Consider the following 19,491-nt stretch of genomic DNA (forward strand, 5'->3'; position numbering starts at 1 on the left):
AACTCAGATATAGGTCACAATTTGGAAGGAACTAATGCTGCATATTTGATATAACTGGGTAAGTCATTAAAGAGAGGCTAGGGTAAATGGGGTATTCAAAGAGGAATATTCTTTCTGGTGTGAGGGCCTGCCAAGCCCTATCAAGGTTGCTTATCCATCTTTGGTGTTTACTGACACTCAACTTTCACTGGTGGCTCCAAGAAGCTGTAGCATCAGCAATGATCACACCTGATAAACAATCCCAGAAGACTGGTTAAATAAGGTTGAGCTTAATCAGTGGCCTTCAAACTCATCAGCAAATTATGGGAGCATCTAGCCCAAGGAAATTTGTGGAAATTTCCTCCTACAAAATGTATATATGAGAATAATTTGTTTCCAGTAGCCATGAAGGCAGCTGAATCAGGCACTGTGGAGCCCTCAGAACTTGGTCAGACAACAAAGATGCTAAAGTCACCCCTGCATGCCAAGCCATTGCAGTTGGCTTGACTTTTGCTTATCATTGGACTTTGATTATTGAAAAAGAGATTGAGATTGATGACTTTATGCAACTCTGCCTCACTTACAGCCAATTCATGCATAAGTCAAGGTATCGTCCCATGATGTCATTGGTGCCCTTTAAATAAAAGACAAAGCAAAAAAGACTGGCTAAATGAGGGAGGAGCTCAATCTAGGTGTTACTATCCAGGGGATGAATAACAATGTCTTATTGCTTTTTAATTTAACTTTTTTTCCCCTTTATAATTTGGTTTTAAGTTCAGTTGTTTCTATACTAATAAGAGTCAGTAAAGTTCTATTAGTACTCTTTAAATTTTATGCCTTAGAATATATTACAAGTCACTTTTCCCTTACTATTCTTACTTTTTTATTTTATTACTTACTATTCTTATTTTTTTAATTTAATATTTTATTTTCCCCCAGTTACATTTAAAAACAATTTTTAACATTTGTTTTTAAAGCTTCAAGTTTCAGTTTCTCTCCTTTTCTCCATCCTCACAACCACTCCCATTGAGATTGGAAGCAATTCAGTATAGGTGATGTTTACGTGTGTAGTCATGCAAAACATTTCCATATATAGACCCTCCCTTCAAAAAACAAACAAAACAACTTTCAAGAAAAATACAGTAACAAAAGTATGATATGATCTATATTTAGATACCATTAATTTTCCCCCCCTGGGGATGAATAGCTTTCTTCATCATAAGTAGTTCAAAGTCATCTTGGATTATTAGATTGCTGAGAATAATTATGTCATTCACAGCTGACAATATTACTATTCCTTTGGACATAGTATATTCCACTTTATATCAGCTCATGGAAGTTTATTTTTTTGTTTTTTTTTTTTCCTGAAAGTATTACTAATCATTTCTTATAGCTCAATATTATTCCAATGCAATCACATACCACAATTTATTCAGCCATTATCCAATTGAGCCTACATACTATTTTAATGACCAAGTTGCCTATGGAATAAATAAAGTAAAAACTTTCAATTTAATTGAGTATGAGTCAGGAAGAGTTTGTCTTTCTGGGGTTTCTGCTGTTAGAAGTAAGTCTTTATATTCAAGACATGAAACAGGGGATAGAACTTCTGTTAGCAACTCGTTAGCCTGATCATGGCCACAGAAAGAATGTAAATGACAAAGATGAAAATCAAGATACTAAATAAGTTTGGAATACTTCTTCTATACCAGGGAGTTAGCCAAATCAGATGGGAAAGTTTATTTTTGAAACAGGCTTATGTTCTCATAGACTTTTAAGATTTGTCAAATTATTACTTAGAAATATTAGAAATTGTATTCACTTAATACAGCTTTTGAAAGTTAGAATTTAAGCTCCTCTTTAAATAGAGATTTTTAGTATCCTTAGAATAAATGTGCACATAATAGGCATTTAATAAATGTATATTGAGTGACTGCTTGGTTGATGTTTAAAAGCTGCCAGTTTATCTTGGATTTTGTTTTTGTTAGTATAAAGTAGCTTCTAAAATAATTAAATCATTCTTCCTTTTATTCTTTGTGTCCTTTTGAAAATTTAATTATACCTATGCAAACAAGACTGTTGTTAATTATCATAGTTCAATTCTTAGAGGGTATATTCTGGACAAGAATATTGTTTCTTTTTTTCAAATAATCTGTTGCAAATGAAAATATAAAATGATCCTGTGTTTTCTTTAGCTAACCCCTTCCCCATTTCAGCAGTGAGAATGATGGAAAGGCAAATAAGTAAATAAATAAAAGTGGGGTGGGGGAAGAAAGGCACAAAACATCACATGATTTTTCAGGCTTTTGTCAAATTTTAATTCATCTTTTGGCTATTTAAATGTAGACTCTTTGTCCAGTGATAATGATAGTGCAGATACCACATTTGGGTTCTGATCCTTCAATATCCAGGGTGCTAGGGGAGAAAGTAGAAAGCCACATTATATAACCTATATCAGATTGTTTGCTGTCTTGGGGAGGAAGGAAGTAAGGAAGGGAGGGGAAAAAATTGGAACTCAAAATTTTACAGAAATATATATCGAAAACTCTATTTACATGTAATTGGAAAAAATAAAATATTGAGAAAAAAGAGGAAAGAAAGGAAGAAAGGAAGGAAGGAAGAAAGGAAGGAAGGAAGGAAGGAAGGAAGGAAGGAAGGAAGGAAGGAAGGAAGGAAGGAAGGAAGGAAGGAAAGAAGGAAAGAAGTAAGGAAGGAAAGAAGGAAGAAAGAAAAAAAGAAAGAAAAAGAAAGGAGGGAGAGAGGGAGGGAGGAAGGAAGGAAGAAAGGAAGGAAGGAAGAGAGGGAGGGAGGGAGGAGAGAAGGGAGGAAGTAAGGAAGAGATCGAAAGAAGGAAGAGAGGAAGAGGTAAGAGAAAGAGAGAGAGAGAAAGAGAGAGAGAGAGAGAGAGAGAGAGAGAGAGAGAGAGAGAGAGAGAGAGAGAGAGAAAGAAATGGCACATTAGAAATTGAAATCTGAAGAATAGCTGAGTTTAAAAGTATCCAGAAGAAAACTGCTAGAGGAAAATTGATACCTAAGTGGATATGCCCATGCATCATCACCACTAAGATGTAAAACACATGTGGCATTTTGGGACTTGATGATATCAGAATATTTTCAGCAAACAGGAATATCTAGCAAGCCTTCCTAACTATAGCAAATATATTTTCCATTTTGTAGTCTATAAAGGATATCATATGTCAGTGATTATCTTTTGATATGCACATTTCTCCTTGTTTTACATTTTAATGGTGATTATTCATGGGTATATTTATCAAGGATTCTCATATGATTGTAATCTATGTGTAGCAAGATGCATGAAGAAGAATTCTTAATGTTGCATTGTATTTTAGTCAAATATTTTCTTTTCATTTATTTGTTTTTTTTTGTTTGTTTGTTTGTTTTTGATAGGCAATTGGGATTGTGACCTGTCCAGGGTTATGCAGCCTTAGAACTATTCAAAAGGGATAATCCCAAAAGTCCATACATAAATGTATTGCAGAGATCATGGCATGGAATTGTATAGACATCATGTTAAAGTAATACATCAATATAGCTATCTTTAACAAAAAAGCATAGTTACACAAGGAGCATGGCACAGAGGCTGAGTGAGGTTTATTACATTTCAGGAATTGTGCAGCAAGTTTCATTGATCTTAAGATGTCCCTTGCTTTGTACAATCCATATTCTTTCTGTGGTATTATAATGACTGGGAATAATGAAATATCATCTCAAAAAATCAAAATTGCAAGTTCCAAGAAAGGCAAATGAACAGATGCAATGTGTAAATAGATTGTAAATATCATCAGAAATAGTTTGTGAAGGAACTGGTATATAGGGTAATATGTCAGAAAATAAAGCAGGCTAACCATATACTCAGAACTAGAGACAGCAGAGTGCATTTAGAATCAGTAATAAAGGATAGCTGAATTGTCACTATATTAAATATTGAAATATCTAGAAAAAAGCCTCAAGAGACATGAGTGGAACCTAACATAGACAAAAATTTTACAGGAGATATGTGGGAGTTAATTATAATCTGTACTGGTGAAGAGAATACCCTTCCTGAGTAAAGCAAAGATTCAACAGTATATTTTAAGAAATTAGTGTCATAATCTAAAGTATGTTATGGTGGAAAACAAACAAAAATATTTTCAGTTAGAAAACCTTCAGAAATAAATAGGCCAAATACTGTTCACAGGGCTTAAATTATCTCATTAAGTCTTCAGATGGCCTCTTCTAAGGGAAATTGCTGCTATTGATACTTCAGAAGCACAACTTGGTAAAATTATGTTCTTACCTATATTCCTACCAGAGCTTATTGAAATTAGTGCAAAATTGCTGCATAATGTCCTTTCCCTCTTCTAACAATAATATATCAATGGAAGGGGGAAAGACATTAGGCAAGCAAGTACATTATCTGTTCAATGATAATAGCGCATCCTGATCAATGGTCCACCATTAACAGTATCACAAGGGATTTACAAAGATGTTTAGGATATTTTTATTCATTCAATAGCTCATATTGCAATTTTAAAAGTATATTTTAGGGATCTGGTGCATAAACTTTTGCCATAAATTGATTTTATGTGGAAAATAAAAAAGTTTCTTCCTTCCCAGGCACCCTTAGAAAGAACTAAATATAACTGAAATGATCACTTGGAAATAACCATGCAAAAATAGTCTTTTTCTGGAGGATAGCAATCAGTATATGCAGAATTTAGGAAGAAATTGAACCTACACTTAATAAAGTTGGGAAATAATACTATTTTCATGGAAAAAGTAATCTGGTTAGGAATATAGTTTATCATAACTGCAAAAAACAAAAAAGGTTTTATCTTGACTTATCACATAAAATATCTTGGGAAAGTTTGAAAATCCATATTAGAATGAACTCATTTTTTAACATGACTTTTCTCAATTTATTGTTAACATTAATGACTGCTGACTAATCAGCAGTAGTTCTAATCACTGAAAATATATAATGTATCTAAAAATTAAATATTATATTGGATAGTTTAAAATTATAAAATAGTTCTAAATGTGTCATTACTTCAATTTATATTTATAATTTATTTTCATTCCTTTTCACTTCTGGGTAGAAAATTAATTTATTTTAATCCATTAACTATATGATTTTGAAATTCTGTCTTTGGGAATTCAAAATTTGTACTATTTTTCATCTCTGTTTCATTCCTGTTTAATTTTAGTCTTTGAAGTAACAGAACACAGGAATTGCAGAAATTATTTAACTATATTTTTTAGCTTTTTTTAAAGTTTCAATTTCTTTGCCTATCTTTCTCTATCCCTCTATCTCTCTATTTTTCTTCATCAGTCTCTCTCTCTGTCTCTGTCTGTTTTTTTAAATCTCTGTGTCACTGTCTCTGTTTCTGTCTCACTCTCTCTCTGTCTCTCTCTTTCTCTCTCTGTGTGTGTATGTGTGTGTGTGACTGGCTGGATGGATGTCTGTATCTGTCTCTGTCTCTCTGTCTCTGTGTCTATGTGTGTGTCTCTTGTCTGTTTGTCTCTGTCTCTGTCTGTCTTTATCTCTTTGTCTCTGTCTCTCTTCCTTATGTTCATATCAGCATGAGACAGAAAGCTCATGCTGCCACTATTAGAAGACAGAGATTTGGGAACATATGTTGAGTCTATTTGTTGATATTCCCTATATGTCAGTGTCTCTGTCTTTCTTTTGTATCTCAGTGGTAAAAACTGAATAAAAATCATTATATGGAAAGCGCTTTAAAATTTTTGAAGTCATATATATATATACATATATATGTATATAAAATTGCATTTGATACTTAATATTAGAAGGAAACTTAAACTGATGGAGGTTAAATGACTTTCCCAGAGTCACACAGGTACTAAACATCTGAATCAGCATTTGAACTCAATTCTTTCAGAATGACTGGAACACTTTACTACTCACTATATCACCCACTGTCCTAATATAGTATTGACATCCACAAATTTGAATCTGCTGATATAATCAACTTTCTTCTAAATCTTAACTTTGGGTTTTGATGCTATGAACAAACCCAACTTGTGACCCTACCTAACCTTTGTCCTTTACTTAATTGGATCTTAATTAAGATCCCTCTTTTTTCTCTAGGGGAGTATTCCTCTAACCCCAGTTATTGCTACAGTTACAAACAAATATGAGTAACCCTTGGTTATTGAATGATTACAGGTTTGCTCTTTTTTCTTTCTCCATTTGGCCAGACTTTTGGACTGGATTTCCTTTACTTTACCTTCTTAATTGTACATTATCCCTATGCCTTGGTTCAGAGTGACTGCTGTTCTGGTCATGACACTTTCCTGTCATCATTCTTTAACTTTGCCTCATCTCTGTCAGCATGGGGTTCTTGTGGGATGTCCTACATACAACTCAGCACACATTTCCACAGGTGGGATGAAGTGCTGAAGAAAAAGTCAGTTTCCTGTCTTTACATTTTGAACACAATCAAGATGGCAAATTTGGGGAGGGGGCATAAGGAAAGGAGATAAAGAGAGAGAAAGGGAGAGATCAAGAATTTAAAGAAGATAATGATAATATATAGTAATTTAAGAAAAATCTATACTTCTGGCTTTAATCATTCCTTTGAAGTTTCAAAATGAGTAACAGAAAAGCAATGTAAAGCATGCATAGTTACAAGATGTTATGGCTATGAAGAGGTTAATACATCTAAAATTTGTAAATTAGGGACATATATGGCAGAGGCTATATGTTCAAAGGAGATCTAAGTTCTGAGTCTTATCATCTGTGAAGACTTTCAATTTATTGAACCTCAATTTCTTCATTTGTTAAGGATAAAGAATAGCCCTTATAACACCCATCTCACAAGACTGTTACAAGAAAAAAATGTTTTGTTTAAATAACACATTAATAACACTATGATGCCTTATTTCATTCATATTCATGAATAATGTCCTTCACTTTTAAAATCCTTAACCTCTACATAAAATTCATTTTTTATCTATATTTCTGATCTTATGATTCATAAGTAGAAGGTTAAGAAATTGTTCAAGCAAGAAATACCATTTCTAGGTGGTTAACTTTTTAATGGCAAGCACTAATATATGAGGAATCTAAAAGGTTTTGCTTCAGAAATGAGACTGTCACAAATACAGGAATTTTAAGATAAAGCCTTAAGGAGGGAATGAATTGTAGGCTTTAGAGATAGCCTTTAAAAAGGCAGCAAAACAATGAGAAAAACAACAATAATACAACAAAAAAAGTGAAAATAGTATGCTTTAATCCACCTTTAGTTTCCATAATTATTTCTCTGGATGCAAACTTTTCTATCCAAAGTTTATTTTATATATCTTGGATCACTGTATTGCTGAGAAGAGCTAAATCTGTCATAGTTGATCATCACACAATCTTCTTGTTACTGTGTAAATTGTTTTCCTGTTTCTGCTCTTTTCATTCAGCATTGATTCATATAAGTTTTTCCGAGCTTTTCTGAAATGAGCCAACTCATCACTTCTTAGACAACAATATTTCTTTACATTTATATACCATAACTAATTCAGTCATTCCCCAATTGATGGTCATTTCCAGTTTCTTGACACAACAACAAGAAATGCTGCAAACATTTTTGCATATGTGTGTCCTTTTCTCACTTTTTATTATCTCTTTGGGATACAGATCCAATTGTGACACTGCTGGATCAGATGATATGCACAGTTTTATAATCCTTTGGCCATAGGTCCAAATTGCTTTCCAGAATAGTTGGATCATTTCATAATCCTACTAACAATGAATTAGAGTTCCAATCTTTCCACATCCTTCCAAAATTTATCATTTTCTTTTCCTGTCAATTTAGTCAGTCTGAGAGATGTGAAGTGGTAGCTCAGAATTGTCTTATTTTGGATTTATTGATTTAATAGTAATTTAGTTGCTCATTATTTCTTAGATTATATTAGTATTCTATCACAATCATATACCACGACTTGTTTAGCTATTATTCATTCTGGATGATGGATATCCCCTCATTTTCCAATTCTTTGCCATCACAAAATTAGCCCCTCTAAATAATTGTAAAACAGTGTAACCCTATCTAACCTTTGACTTTAACTTACTTGGATCTTAAGTAAGATCCCTCTTTTTTTTCTTTTTCCCTGCGGGAGTATTTCCCCAAATACAATTATTGCTGCAGTGATTGACAAAGATAAGCAACCCTCAGTTATTCAATGATTACAACTTTGCTCTTTTTTCCTTTCTCCACAAATTTTCAGGAATCTCACATTTGAAATCTTAAGTCAAAATTCTTACATAATTTGCAAATAAGTTAAATTCGAATATTTATACTAAATTAAGACCTGCTATCACATAGCAAATAATATTTGATTTTATGTTACTTCCTTTTTACATGACATGAAAAACTAAAAGGTGATTTTATTTGCAAAATAAATATAATTGTCCCCATGACTATGATCCTTCTACACTGGGCTGGAACACAAGGACTAAGAATGAATCTCAACGGTAAGTGAGATTGAGATGTTAGCCCACAATTTGGATTTTCCTCAATGGTCTTAAGAAAGGGTTTCAGCTGGAGATTTTCTGCTTAGGGAAAAGTCAGAAGCTTTAAAATAAAAGAGACCATAAAGTGGCTGAACAGAGCCATTAACACATAATGCAAAGTCAAATCAAAAGGAGAGTTGATGCAAAGATAAAAAAAACAGGCCATAGGTCTAAAGATTCATGGTAAGAATAGTTTGATACTTGGATAACAAGAACTATGTGAGAATTTTATGAATATTTTTTTCTATTTTATGCATTCAGTTTTTATGAGCATGATTTTTTCTTTGTTTCTATTTTTGTACTGCCCATTTTACTGTCCAAATTTATGCGCTTAGACCCATCCTAGGGCTCTACATCTCGATATCTAACAGGGCATTTTCCATTGCTATTACCCAAGTAAGTAGCAACAGAAATTGATAATAATTTTCAGATGTTTAATGGGTTTTGATTCTGGATGAAACTTTTCTATGTACTTCTAAACAGCATAACTAGGACCAATGAGACATTACAGGTAGACAGATATTAATTTAATTTAAAGAAGGGTTTTCCAACAATTAGTGTCATCTTTTTTTTTTAATGGTATGGCTAGCATGATGGGGTAGCAAGGTACTCAAAAATTTTTTTAAATGCTAAGGAAGAGTCTTGTTGACAATCTTTCAAGTAAATTGCAGATAGATAAATCATAGATATTTCATGAAAGTTAAGTCTGTCATAGTTGATCTTAAAGGAATTTCCTATTTTAGTATACCATTATGGGGGAAATAACCTATCAAGAGTGTTTACTATGAAATAGAAGGAAGATCAGAGTTATTCTTAAATCTTTATAAATTGAAAGCTCTTTCAGGATTACTTGTTTAATTTTTGCCTTCATATCATCAATGTCTAATATAGGGTCCTGAACATAGTAGGTGCTTCATAAATGTTTCTTGAATTTAATTAAATTATACTATATTTCTAATACCTTTTGAGGTGGTAATCAGAAATTACATGAATATCACTATAGTTTTCAGAGTATTTTTTGCATATTTCCTATTTAGTTGTCACAATACTCCTTGGAGATGGGAACAATAGGGTTTAGATATAGACAAATTGTGGGTTGGTATATTTTTTTATACTAATTTGACTTTTTTAATATGATAATTACTTGTAATCAAGCTTCTCAATGAGATTAAAAAAAACTGTCTTCTTAGCTCAAATAAGAAAATATCCTAAGAAGTTGAGAAAATTTGAATCCTATTAGCTTTATTGGGATCAGTTCCAATGGTGTTTAATTCAGTATCAAATCAACTCCAAGTCTTTAAATAATTGTTTTACCCTGTTACTTCCCCAACTTCCTATTTCAACCACTAGCCTCTTTTCCTCTCATTAATAAGGTCATTTTTCTTTCATATATAGACATATGCCCCATTAAGCTTTTATAACTATTGTCCCTAGAGAGCTTCATGTAGAGATATATGCACTTTGTGACATTGTAATGCAGAAAGAAAAATGAAGCTTCACCTGGAAATTATCAATTCCAATTTCAATACTGCCAGGAGCATTTGGATTCAGCATAAAAAGCCTAGGCAAACCTATTCAGAGGCTGATCAGGTACCACATCCCACTCTTCCTTGAAAAAAACACCAATTTTATGAATTGGTTTTGCTTTCTTAATTGGAAGGATACCATTTAGTCTAGGATGAGCAACATAATCTATCAGTCCCATATGTTTGCCATTTTATTTTAATGGACTCATTTTCACCTTACATCTTTATTAACTGCCTTAAAAAAAATCTCCATTTTGACAACCAAGTTAAGTATGCTGATGAATAGAAACTCTTCAGTAATTCTTAGAGCTCACGGGTAATTTCTGTTTCTTGGGGAAAAAAAACAAACAAGAATGCAGGAGACATTATGAATAAAATCAGAATTTAAAATAGTGGACACCTCTCTTTAGAAAGATGGACGAATTTTTATTTCACTAAATGGAAATCCTATTTGAACCTTCTCAGTTCAATTGTCTTTTTTCTTTACCCTCTGACCACACACAGAGATAAAATCACCATTATCCACACATATTCAACCTCATTATCCAGAACTCTAAAATTTATCAATCTGAATACTACATTCTGTCCTTCCATTGCTCTCTGTGCCTAAGTCCCCCTTTACATATATTTATCCTTATAATCTCCAGTCACTCCATTTCTCCATGCTTTCTAAGTCTATGGAATCTATTCTGGTCTCATTTCCTGTCTCAGTATCTTGATCCTTTGGTAAACTAAGTCAACTTTACAGTGACCTTGATCCTTAAATCTTCTTGTTCTACCATTGTTCATTCCTTTTTAAAATCTAATATTAGATTACTCTCCACTATTTGACTTCTCTTTTCATATTCTTTCAGTGTTTTTGGAATAAATCAAAATACCATCCTGACTTGGAACAATACAAATTTATGCTATCTTATTTTAATTAGGCCTTCAATGCTACATAGAAATCTTTTTTTTCCCCTTCCTCCCTGAGTGATTCTCCATTTCATTCAATACAATATCTGCTTCAAATTTTTCATCACCTTCACTGAATAGAAGAAACTGTGGTTTATAAAATATTTGTATAGATTGTTCCCATTTCTACAAATCTAGGTATATATCCCTGAACTTCCTTTTGAGTGCCAATCTTATATCACTAAATGTGGGCTAACATCTGTTTGTATGTTCCATGTCTAGAATGTCTAGAATAAACATGTCTAGAAGAAATCATCATCATTCCTCCAATGACCACTTTCCCCCTTCCCCCTCTTCCCCATCCATATTCCCTATATCTGCAAAGAGCACTACCATCCTTGTAGTTACTAACTTTAACTCTGTTTTCTTCCTCAGGATCTAAATCCAATTGATTGCCAAGTCTTATCCATTTTACTTCAATTAAATTTCTCATATTCATCCACTTCTTTCATTAAATGGTCATCCCTTTCAGTCAAGCCCTCATTATTTCCCATTTGAACTATGCCAGTTCCCAATGAGTATCATGTATCTCTCTAATTTATCTGTGACATAAGTGCATGTTCCTAACACATAAGTTTGAATAGGTCAGGAGAAGAACCTTTGGTTACAGAAGCCTATAAAACTGTACATATTCTTTGACCCAGAAATTGCACTGTACAATAAAGAGTTGAAAAAAATGCAATTAGTAGGGTAAAGTTAAGTTAACAGTGCTATTTTGGGCAATCCAAAAGATTTGTAGGCACTGGAGACAGGAAGTTTGAGGAAAAGACTTTTTTTCTTAGAATTTTCTTCTGTTGTTGATGGGGAGCGTACATGTGGTGGTATCATCAGAGTCTTCTTCTTTGAGATGCCTGTAGGGTTGATGATCTAGCTCCGTTACTCTCTTGTCTATAATATCTCAGTCCTTTAGCCCATTGTCCTTGTGCTGCTAAATCTTTTAACTTTTGTCTCTCCTTCCCTTCTACTCTACTAGCATATCTAGCATACTAGACATCTCTCTATGGTTCTGAACTAGGTCCTTTAATACAACTTCTTTTATACAACTTACTCAAATGTGACAAGTCACTTCATCAGAAAAGACTTCCTATTAAACCTCATTTAAATGTCTGACTTGAGGTCTTTCTAGACCCTGTTCACTTCTACTAAGCAATGGAGATTTGTTCTCACTTGATGGATGTATCAGGAACTAACCTCTTTATCATTTAGAAAATCTGAAATAATTGAATTGATTTACAGAAACTTTTCAAAAGTTGCTAGTTTCTTGAGAGATTGAGTTAGTTTTTTGTCAAGAAGGAAGAGTCTGAAGAGATATTAACCTGAGAACTTAGTTAGATTGTAGAGAAGATATACTGTCAAGATGATATTCTGAAATCTTTAATTACATCTTAAAAGAATTGTATTTCCTGAATTGTGAAGAAGTCAGCAATTACATTTAATAGTTGGAAGCAGCTTTGTCTTTGATCTTTCTCATACCTGATACATTGTTTAAATATTTTAGTATGCCCTTTATTATTTATTATCAATAATATTTGTAATGAATGCAACAATTTGTAATGAATGTAATGAATTCAAAAAAACAACTAAAACAAATTCTATACAAAGACACACTGACAAAATGTTACATGCATATTAGCACTTAGAAATTTCTGACAGTAAAATATTTATAAGTAGTCTGATTTGTTACCTCTTTTCTGGCTGACATATTGTTGAGATAATTTTTAGTGAATTTTTTTGAGAAATATCATATTATCCATATAGAATTATGAAAATTGACCACAGGTTGCATATTTACAATTTATCACATTGTTACTCTCATTCTTTTTTGTATACGCTGGCAGGATTACATAATAATAATTCTTTTGTAGTTATGTCTGGAGAAAAAAAATTGCATTTCACACTGAGATTTTGTTTAAATCAGTTATTCCTCTAAAGTTTAGCACTTAGCTAGAAAAATCAGTCTCATCTGTCTTCAAAAATCCTTAAAAGCATCAGACTAATATCAGTTGAGTACACTCATTTTCTTATAAGTTAGCAAACTCTCTAGAAATTTGTATTCCAATGCTGCATACCATATATCTGTTTAAATAAATAAAACTTTTATATGTATAATATATATGCTTCCACACACACATGTTATATACAAACATATCTATACACATTTACATAAATATCTTATATACTCAGTTATTTACTTGGTTTTTCATTAGGAAAGATTGAATTTGTGAGGATTATGTTTTTAATTTTGTTCTGCTAACCTTAGCACTTAGCACAGTTCCTGGCAAATAGTAATCATTTAACAAATACTTGTTGACTGACTGATTTACTTCATGATCTTCAGATGTTCACCCTTTATTTTTCAAATGCTCTGTGGTTTTTCACAGACTGATTCTGCTTTATTTATTAATGACAATAATAAACCCAGTGAGCAATTCTTTTTACCTTATAGATAAGCTTTACAGTTTGGTGTTAATATATATGACCATCATTATGAATATGGTAGCTAGTAGAATAAGCAATATATTAACTCCTTTCCTTTCACATTTTAGTACTCCACCTACTGAAGAATGGTGCTGACCCTCATACAACTCTTTCATCAGGAGGATCTTTACTCCACCTGGTAAGAACCATTATAATTATTTAAAAATGTGTGAAGATGACAAGGAGTGTATTAGTTGTATTATTAACAAAACAAAACAAAAGAATTATTATTATTTTAATAAACATTCAATGACATAAATGTAACTAATTTAAGCTAATTCTATTGTCAAATACATTTGGTAGTCTCTGAACAAGTACAAGGGGCTATCATGGCATGGAATAAAGACAGCTACAGAGTAAAAAAAAATGTGTTCAAATAATGACTCAAATTTATCCTAATTATGTAAATCAGTCTTTCATTGCCCTCAACAACTTTTATTCAAAGACAGAATCACTATTTGTGAGCTGGAAGGGAACTTAGAAGCCCTCATATAGTGTCCAGCAGCAGTCCAATGCATATGCTAAGTGAATCTTCATTATTCTATTATCCTGAGCTTGAATCTAGGCAATTCTAGCCATTATTTTAAAAAGAAGAAAAGAAGGAAGGAAGAAAGGAAGAAAGGAAAGAAGGAAGGAAGGAAGGAAGGAAGGAAGGAAGAAAGGAAGGAAGGAAGGAAGGAAGGAAGGAAGGAAGGAAGGAAGGAAGGAAGGAAGGAAAGAAGGAAAGAAGGAAGCAAAGAAAGTGGTTTTGAGGTTAAAAAGGTAATATCTGTAAAGGTGCTTTATAAATGTTTAAAATCTACGCAAATATTTGATTGTAGTAATAGCAGTATACTATTGTATAGTAGGATATAATATTGTACAGTACAATATAGCATAGCATAGTATGATATACTATAATATAGTAATTTACAAACTGTATTAAGCTATAACATCTATAACATCACTTTAATGGAGAGTAGTGCTTTCTTTATCTATTATAATAACAAGCCTAACAAAACTTGTTTATTTACTTCTCTTCCTTCTCTATTTAATGTTTTTCTTCTTTCTTTTAGCCTTATCTAATTTGTCATAGTCTTACACTAAAATTTGCAATCAGGGTATTTTTTTTTTATCAGATACCTTAAAGTGATGTTTCATGATTGCCTTGGAGGTCATCTCTAAGTGCCAAGTAGGAATGTTTATTTTTATAGTGCATCATGAGAACTTCTTGGAAGGCTCAGGATAGTGATGATACCTGCGATTTGAGATAAATTATTTGCCTTTGTAGCAACTCTAGGATCACCCAAAGTATAGTTGTTATGATTCCTATAAGACTATTTTGGAATTTAGTATAATGTAAACTATAATGAATACAAATTAATAACAAAGTGAGAACTTATTTGTAGAACAGGTGGACTCCATAGATTTTAAAAATTATTTTTACCTTATAGATAAGCTTTATAGTTTGGTGTTAATATATATGACCATCATTATGAGATAATCAAGACACAAAATATGAATTTTATATTAGTCAGTAAAGTTTCATGTTATAGTTAAAATTATAGTTATGTGAAAGAGGTGAGGCCTATAAATTAAACTCACAGGAGTGGGAATAGAATTAATTCATCCACCAGTAGGAAAATCAGATAAAGAAAATCAGATATGTTTTAATATAAGGATTAGAACTGAGAATTAGAGGAATAAGAATCCAAGGGATTCTAGCATGGACCATGTAGGGCAAAAGCTAAGGAGTTTTGTCTCTGTTAAACAATATTCTTCATTTTGGGATCACCAAAAATAGTAAATAAGAAACAAATGAAAAATAGCATGGTGCCAATGATTCAAAATTGCAAGTGTTTCAAAAGGCCTCAGGTAGTAAAGAAGACAATTTAGCCTTCTAAAATGTCAACTTTTAGTGCTGTATTGTTTATTCATTCTTCTGGGCATTCTGAACTTAGAAAATTAACACATTATCAGCACTTAACTTATAATTACACATGTCAAGAAATATCAGGGAGAAAAAAAGCAGCATATGTGGGGAGTTGGTGCTAGATCGGGGAGAAAGAGAATTGCTAATATAATCTTGAGTATATGAACATATTTGATTTAATCTTTATTTACTTGGTATGCACTTTTAAGTGCAATTTCCTCAGTAAATTAAGGGAGTATTCTCAAAACTGAATTCTATGGAACCTGATAAAATGAATGAAAAGTCCAGGTGAGCAGATTATCAATAAATTGAAGTCAATGATTTTTCTCAAAGCTAAAGATTCCTAAAGGAAATACTAATGAAAGCCTTAAATATCTTTGGAAAAGTGGGTGCTCCCAAGTAGCAGAGATTCTAAACATATTGATTCTGCCAAACTCAAATTGTGCTCACCCCTTAAAAATGAAAATGTTAAATATTCTTTCAGAGGAAGGATTCTGGGAAAATGGCAGAGGAAATCAGAAAATTCTAAACTCTCTAGATTTATCCCACAAACAAGACAAAATTGTGCCTCAGGATGAACATAAATAGGTGAATGACAGAAGAAGAGTCCTCCTGGTACAACCCAAGAAGACTGAAGTTTAACCTAGTGAAGTGAAAATACCTCCAGGCTACCTCTGTAGAAACATCAACAGGAAGACCTAGGGATAGCTGGGTTCAGAGTTAGCCTCAGCCACAACCACAGGAACTTTCATCTCCCGGACAACATGGGAATTAGGGGGTTTGAGTCCGGAAAGATTGAGGGAACCTCCTTATTAAAAATTCCAGGTTCAATTCAAAGTGCTTAAAGTGTTGCAGAGATGTGGCCCGGAGTCAGAAGGAGCTAGCACATTCCGTGAATACTGAAGCAGTTGGGAAAGAAAGCTGCTATCTGCAGGTATTGCAGGAGGGTAAAACTTTTGGTTTGGGGTTTCAAGTCAGAAGAAAGAGTTAAAATGAAGCAAAAGCCACCACTTTTCTACCTGAGGATTAGAGTTGGTTACCCTAATAGTTCTTGTAAAAAAAAAAATCTCCTTCTCCTGCAAAGGAAAAAGAACTCAATCATAGAAACCATAGAATTGGGAAGACCAGGGTTTATCTTCAGAGAAAGAAAATGAAGTATTAAAAAAAAGCCTTTCCTACCCCAAAGAGTAACATTAAAAGGCTACCTGTGGAAAAGGAATTTATAAAAGAAATCAAATGAGAGAAATTGAGAAATAAAACTAACAGAAAAAAAAGCCATTCAAGGAAAACAAAAAGATTATGAAAAGAAAGTCAACCAACTAGAAAAGGAGAAATAGAATTTGTCTGTGAAAATTAGAGGGAAGAGGAAGCCAGTTAAACTGTAAGAAACCAAAAAATAACAAAACAAAATATAAGGAATGAAAAAAAAAATAGAAGAGAATGTGAAACATAAGAAAAACAACAGCTCTGGAGAACAGATAAAGAAGAGAACGCATAAAAATAATTGGGCTACCTGAAAACTAACCCCCCTCAAAAAAAAAAAAAAAAACTTTGACACAATATTGCCTGAAGTGATAGAAGAAGAGCAGAGAGTAGAAATAGGAAAATCCCATGAATCACCACTTCAAAGAAATCCTACAAGGAAAACATATAGTAACATTATCATTAAATGTCAAGACCCCCAGATGTAGTATCAACAGCTATGTAAAGGGCTGAAACTCTTGAGTTAATGCACTGAGGTTGGACAACCGAGCACTTCAGACTAATTATAGATTGGACAATACTCTATAAGCATATGCTTGGAAAATGTCCTTTCCCTCTATTCTGTGCTGGCTTGATAATTGGTGTATACTGAGAATTGTAGGAGGGACTAGGGGGTGGAGTAAGACAAGCCAGAGTCACTTCTGAGCGGGAGATGAAGAGGAGTGGTCGTGGAGATCCTGCATCCATCCAATTCACTCTTATTCCTAAAGACCAAGGACTTTTGCTTATCCTGACTCCGGCTGATTCTAAGGTATCCAGGGTACTAACTCTGTCTTCACACAGCTACAATGAAATATCTGGAATATTATATCTCAACAATCAAAAAAACTAAATCTGAAGCCAGAAATATTATATCCAGCAAAATTTAATATAATATTGAACAAAATTATCAGAAATTCAGTGAACTCAAAGATTTTCAGAATTTTGTCTTAATTAAACCTAAACACAACAGAAAATGTAACATATGCTAACATCAAAAGTTAATTTCACGTATATTGTATTTAATTTATACTTTAACATATTTAACATGTATGGGTCAACCTGCCATCTGGGGGAGGGGGTGGGGAGAAGGAGGGGAAAAATTGGAACAAAAGGTTTGGCAATTGTCAATGCTGTAAAATTACCCATGCATATAACTTGTAGATAAAAAGCTATATATAAAAAAAGTTAATTTCAAGGGTCCAAACAGGTACATATTGTTTATGTTTTATATGTGGAAATGTAAACCATATGTCTTAGATTAATATTGGGTAATAATACCCAATTAATAATTGCGTAGTTCAAAAGAAAGATTGGGGCAGAGTTGAGTATGATTTGAGTATAAAAACCAAAAATTTCTAGGAAAAGGTAAAAATAGTAATTATACTGTTGGAATGAGGAGGAGAAAAAGAACAAACATAGAGTCATTAGAGGGGTCAAGAAGACTGGCAGATCTGAAAATCTGCTTATATCAATGGATTAAACAAGGAAATAAACACACATAGACATACATTTTGTATATATGTATATATACCATGAAGAATATAGCATCCTCCAAAATCTATAAAGAAATAAGGGGGGAGGGAATAGGATAAGGTATGGTATAAAAAGATGTGTAAATTCATGGCAATGAGATACAGAATATAGGTTATTGAAAATTGAATAAAGAGGCAAGGAAAGAGTAGGGGAGAGAAGATAAAGGAATAATCCATGTGTGAAATACTGAACTGATTATCTTAGGATTTCTGTTCTTAACTGTCACTGAATATCATGGTACAGTTAATATTGCCATTAAAGAAAAAGTACAACAATATTAACTTACCAGGCCATTTTATTCAGTGTATATTCCTGCAAATTTTACATTTCCCAGCTTCTTTTCTTTGGCTCATGAAATCCTCTACCTGGAAGCACTTTCCTTTCTATCAAAGGCTATTTTATACATAAAAAGCCAGTTTACATGCTGTCTCTTTCATGAAACTTTTTTATGAACCCTTCAGACATAATTCCCTCCTCTCATTCAATAGTTACCTTACCCGCTGAATTTAGTACTGTATACCTGAAATTTTTCACACGTTATTTTGGATTATAGTTGTTTGTATTGCAGGTTTTTGAGTCAACACTTCCTTATGTGTTGCCTGATTGGAGTGGCTCTCTTTCTCTTTAATAACTACAAGTCTATTTCCTCTTGTCTTGAGTTCTAACACAGAAGACATGCAATAGAAATGACCAGTGTTTTTCATTAATTAATAAATGATTGTCTCACAGCTTTCACCCCAGCTTACAACTAATCCAGAGAAGCCACTTTTCCAATTTCCCATCACCCCTACTCCAGTTTATAGTTAAAACTGAGAAACTTCTTTTCCCAAGCTTTTGCTTTACCTCTCATGATCTCAAACTCTTTGTTCCCATAAGCTTAAAGGATACTAATTTTTGGATAATATACTTTATTACAGTATAACAAATAATATAAAGACAAATATTTCATCATTGTTCAAACTGCCAGAATTACATCAGTTGCAACTTCTAACTTCCCCACAAGTCAGGACACACATTTATTTCAAAATAGTTATGCAGAATCTCTCAAGAAATATTCTGGTTACTTTTCTGACAGCTTATCTTTTTCATAGGATAGAAGTCTAATTCCCTTTTAAAATATTTTAATTTGTATTTTATTTTAATTTATATAATAAAACAAGCATTTCTATAACAGTATAATAAATATGACTGCACATGAAACTGCAAATCTATTATATCCAATTCTTTATTTTTTTAAAATATAGAATAAAGTAATCATGTAAATTTCTTTTTTCCCTTCTTTTCCCTTTCCCCCCTGACATGATTACCATTAGATAAAAATTCAATTCTGTCAGGAC

The 19,491-nt window shown here is 32.7% G+C and overlaps 1 protein-coding gene across 1 annotated transcript in view; it reads left to right on the forward strand.

Moving 5' to 3' along the window:
* MYO16 (myosin XVI) overlaps positions 1 to 19,491 on the forward strand; it is a 713,480-nt gene that overhangs the window by 80,542 nt on the left and 613,447 nt on the right. Inside the window, exon 3 of the mRNA XM_031958702.1 lies at positions 13,533 to 13,603. Within this exon, the coding sequence (XP_031814562.1) occupies positions 13,533 to 13,603 (71 nt within the window). The remainder of the gene's footprint in view (positions 1 to 13,532; positions 13,604 to 19,491) is intronic.

The sequence above is a fragment of the Sarcophilus harrisii genome, chromosome 3, assembly GCF_902635505.1.
Source record: "Sarcophilus harrisii chromosome 3, mSarHar1.11, whole genome shotgun sequence".
Lineage (NCBI taxonomy): Eukaryota > Metazoa > Chordata > Mammalia > Dasyuromorphia > Dasyuridae > Sarcophilus > Sarcophilus harrisii.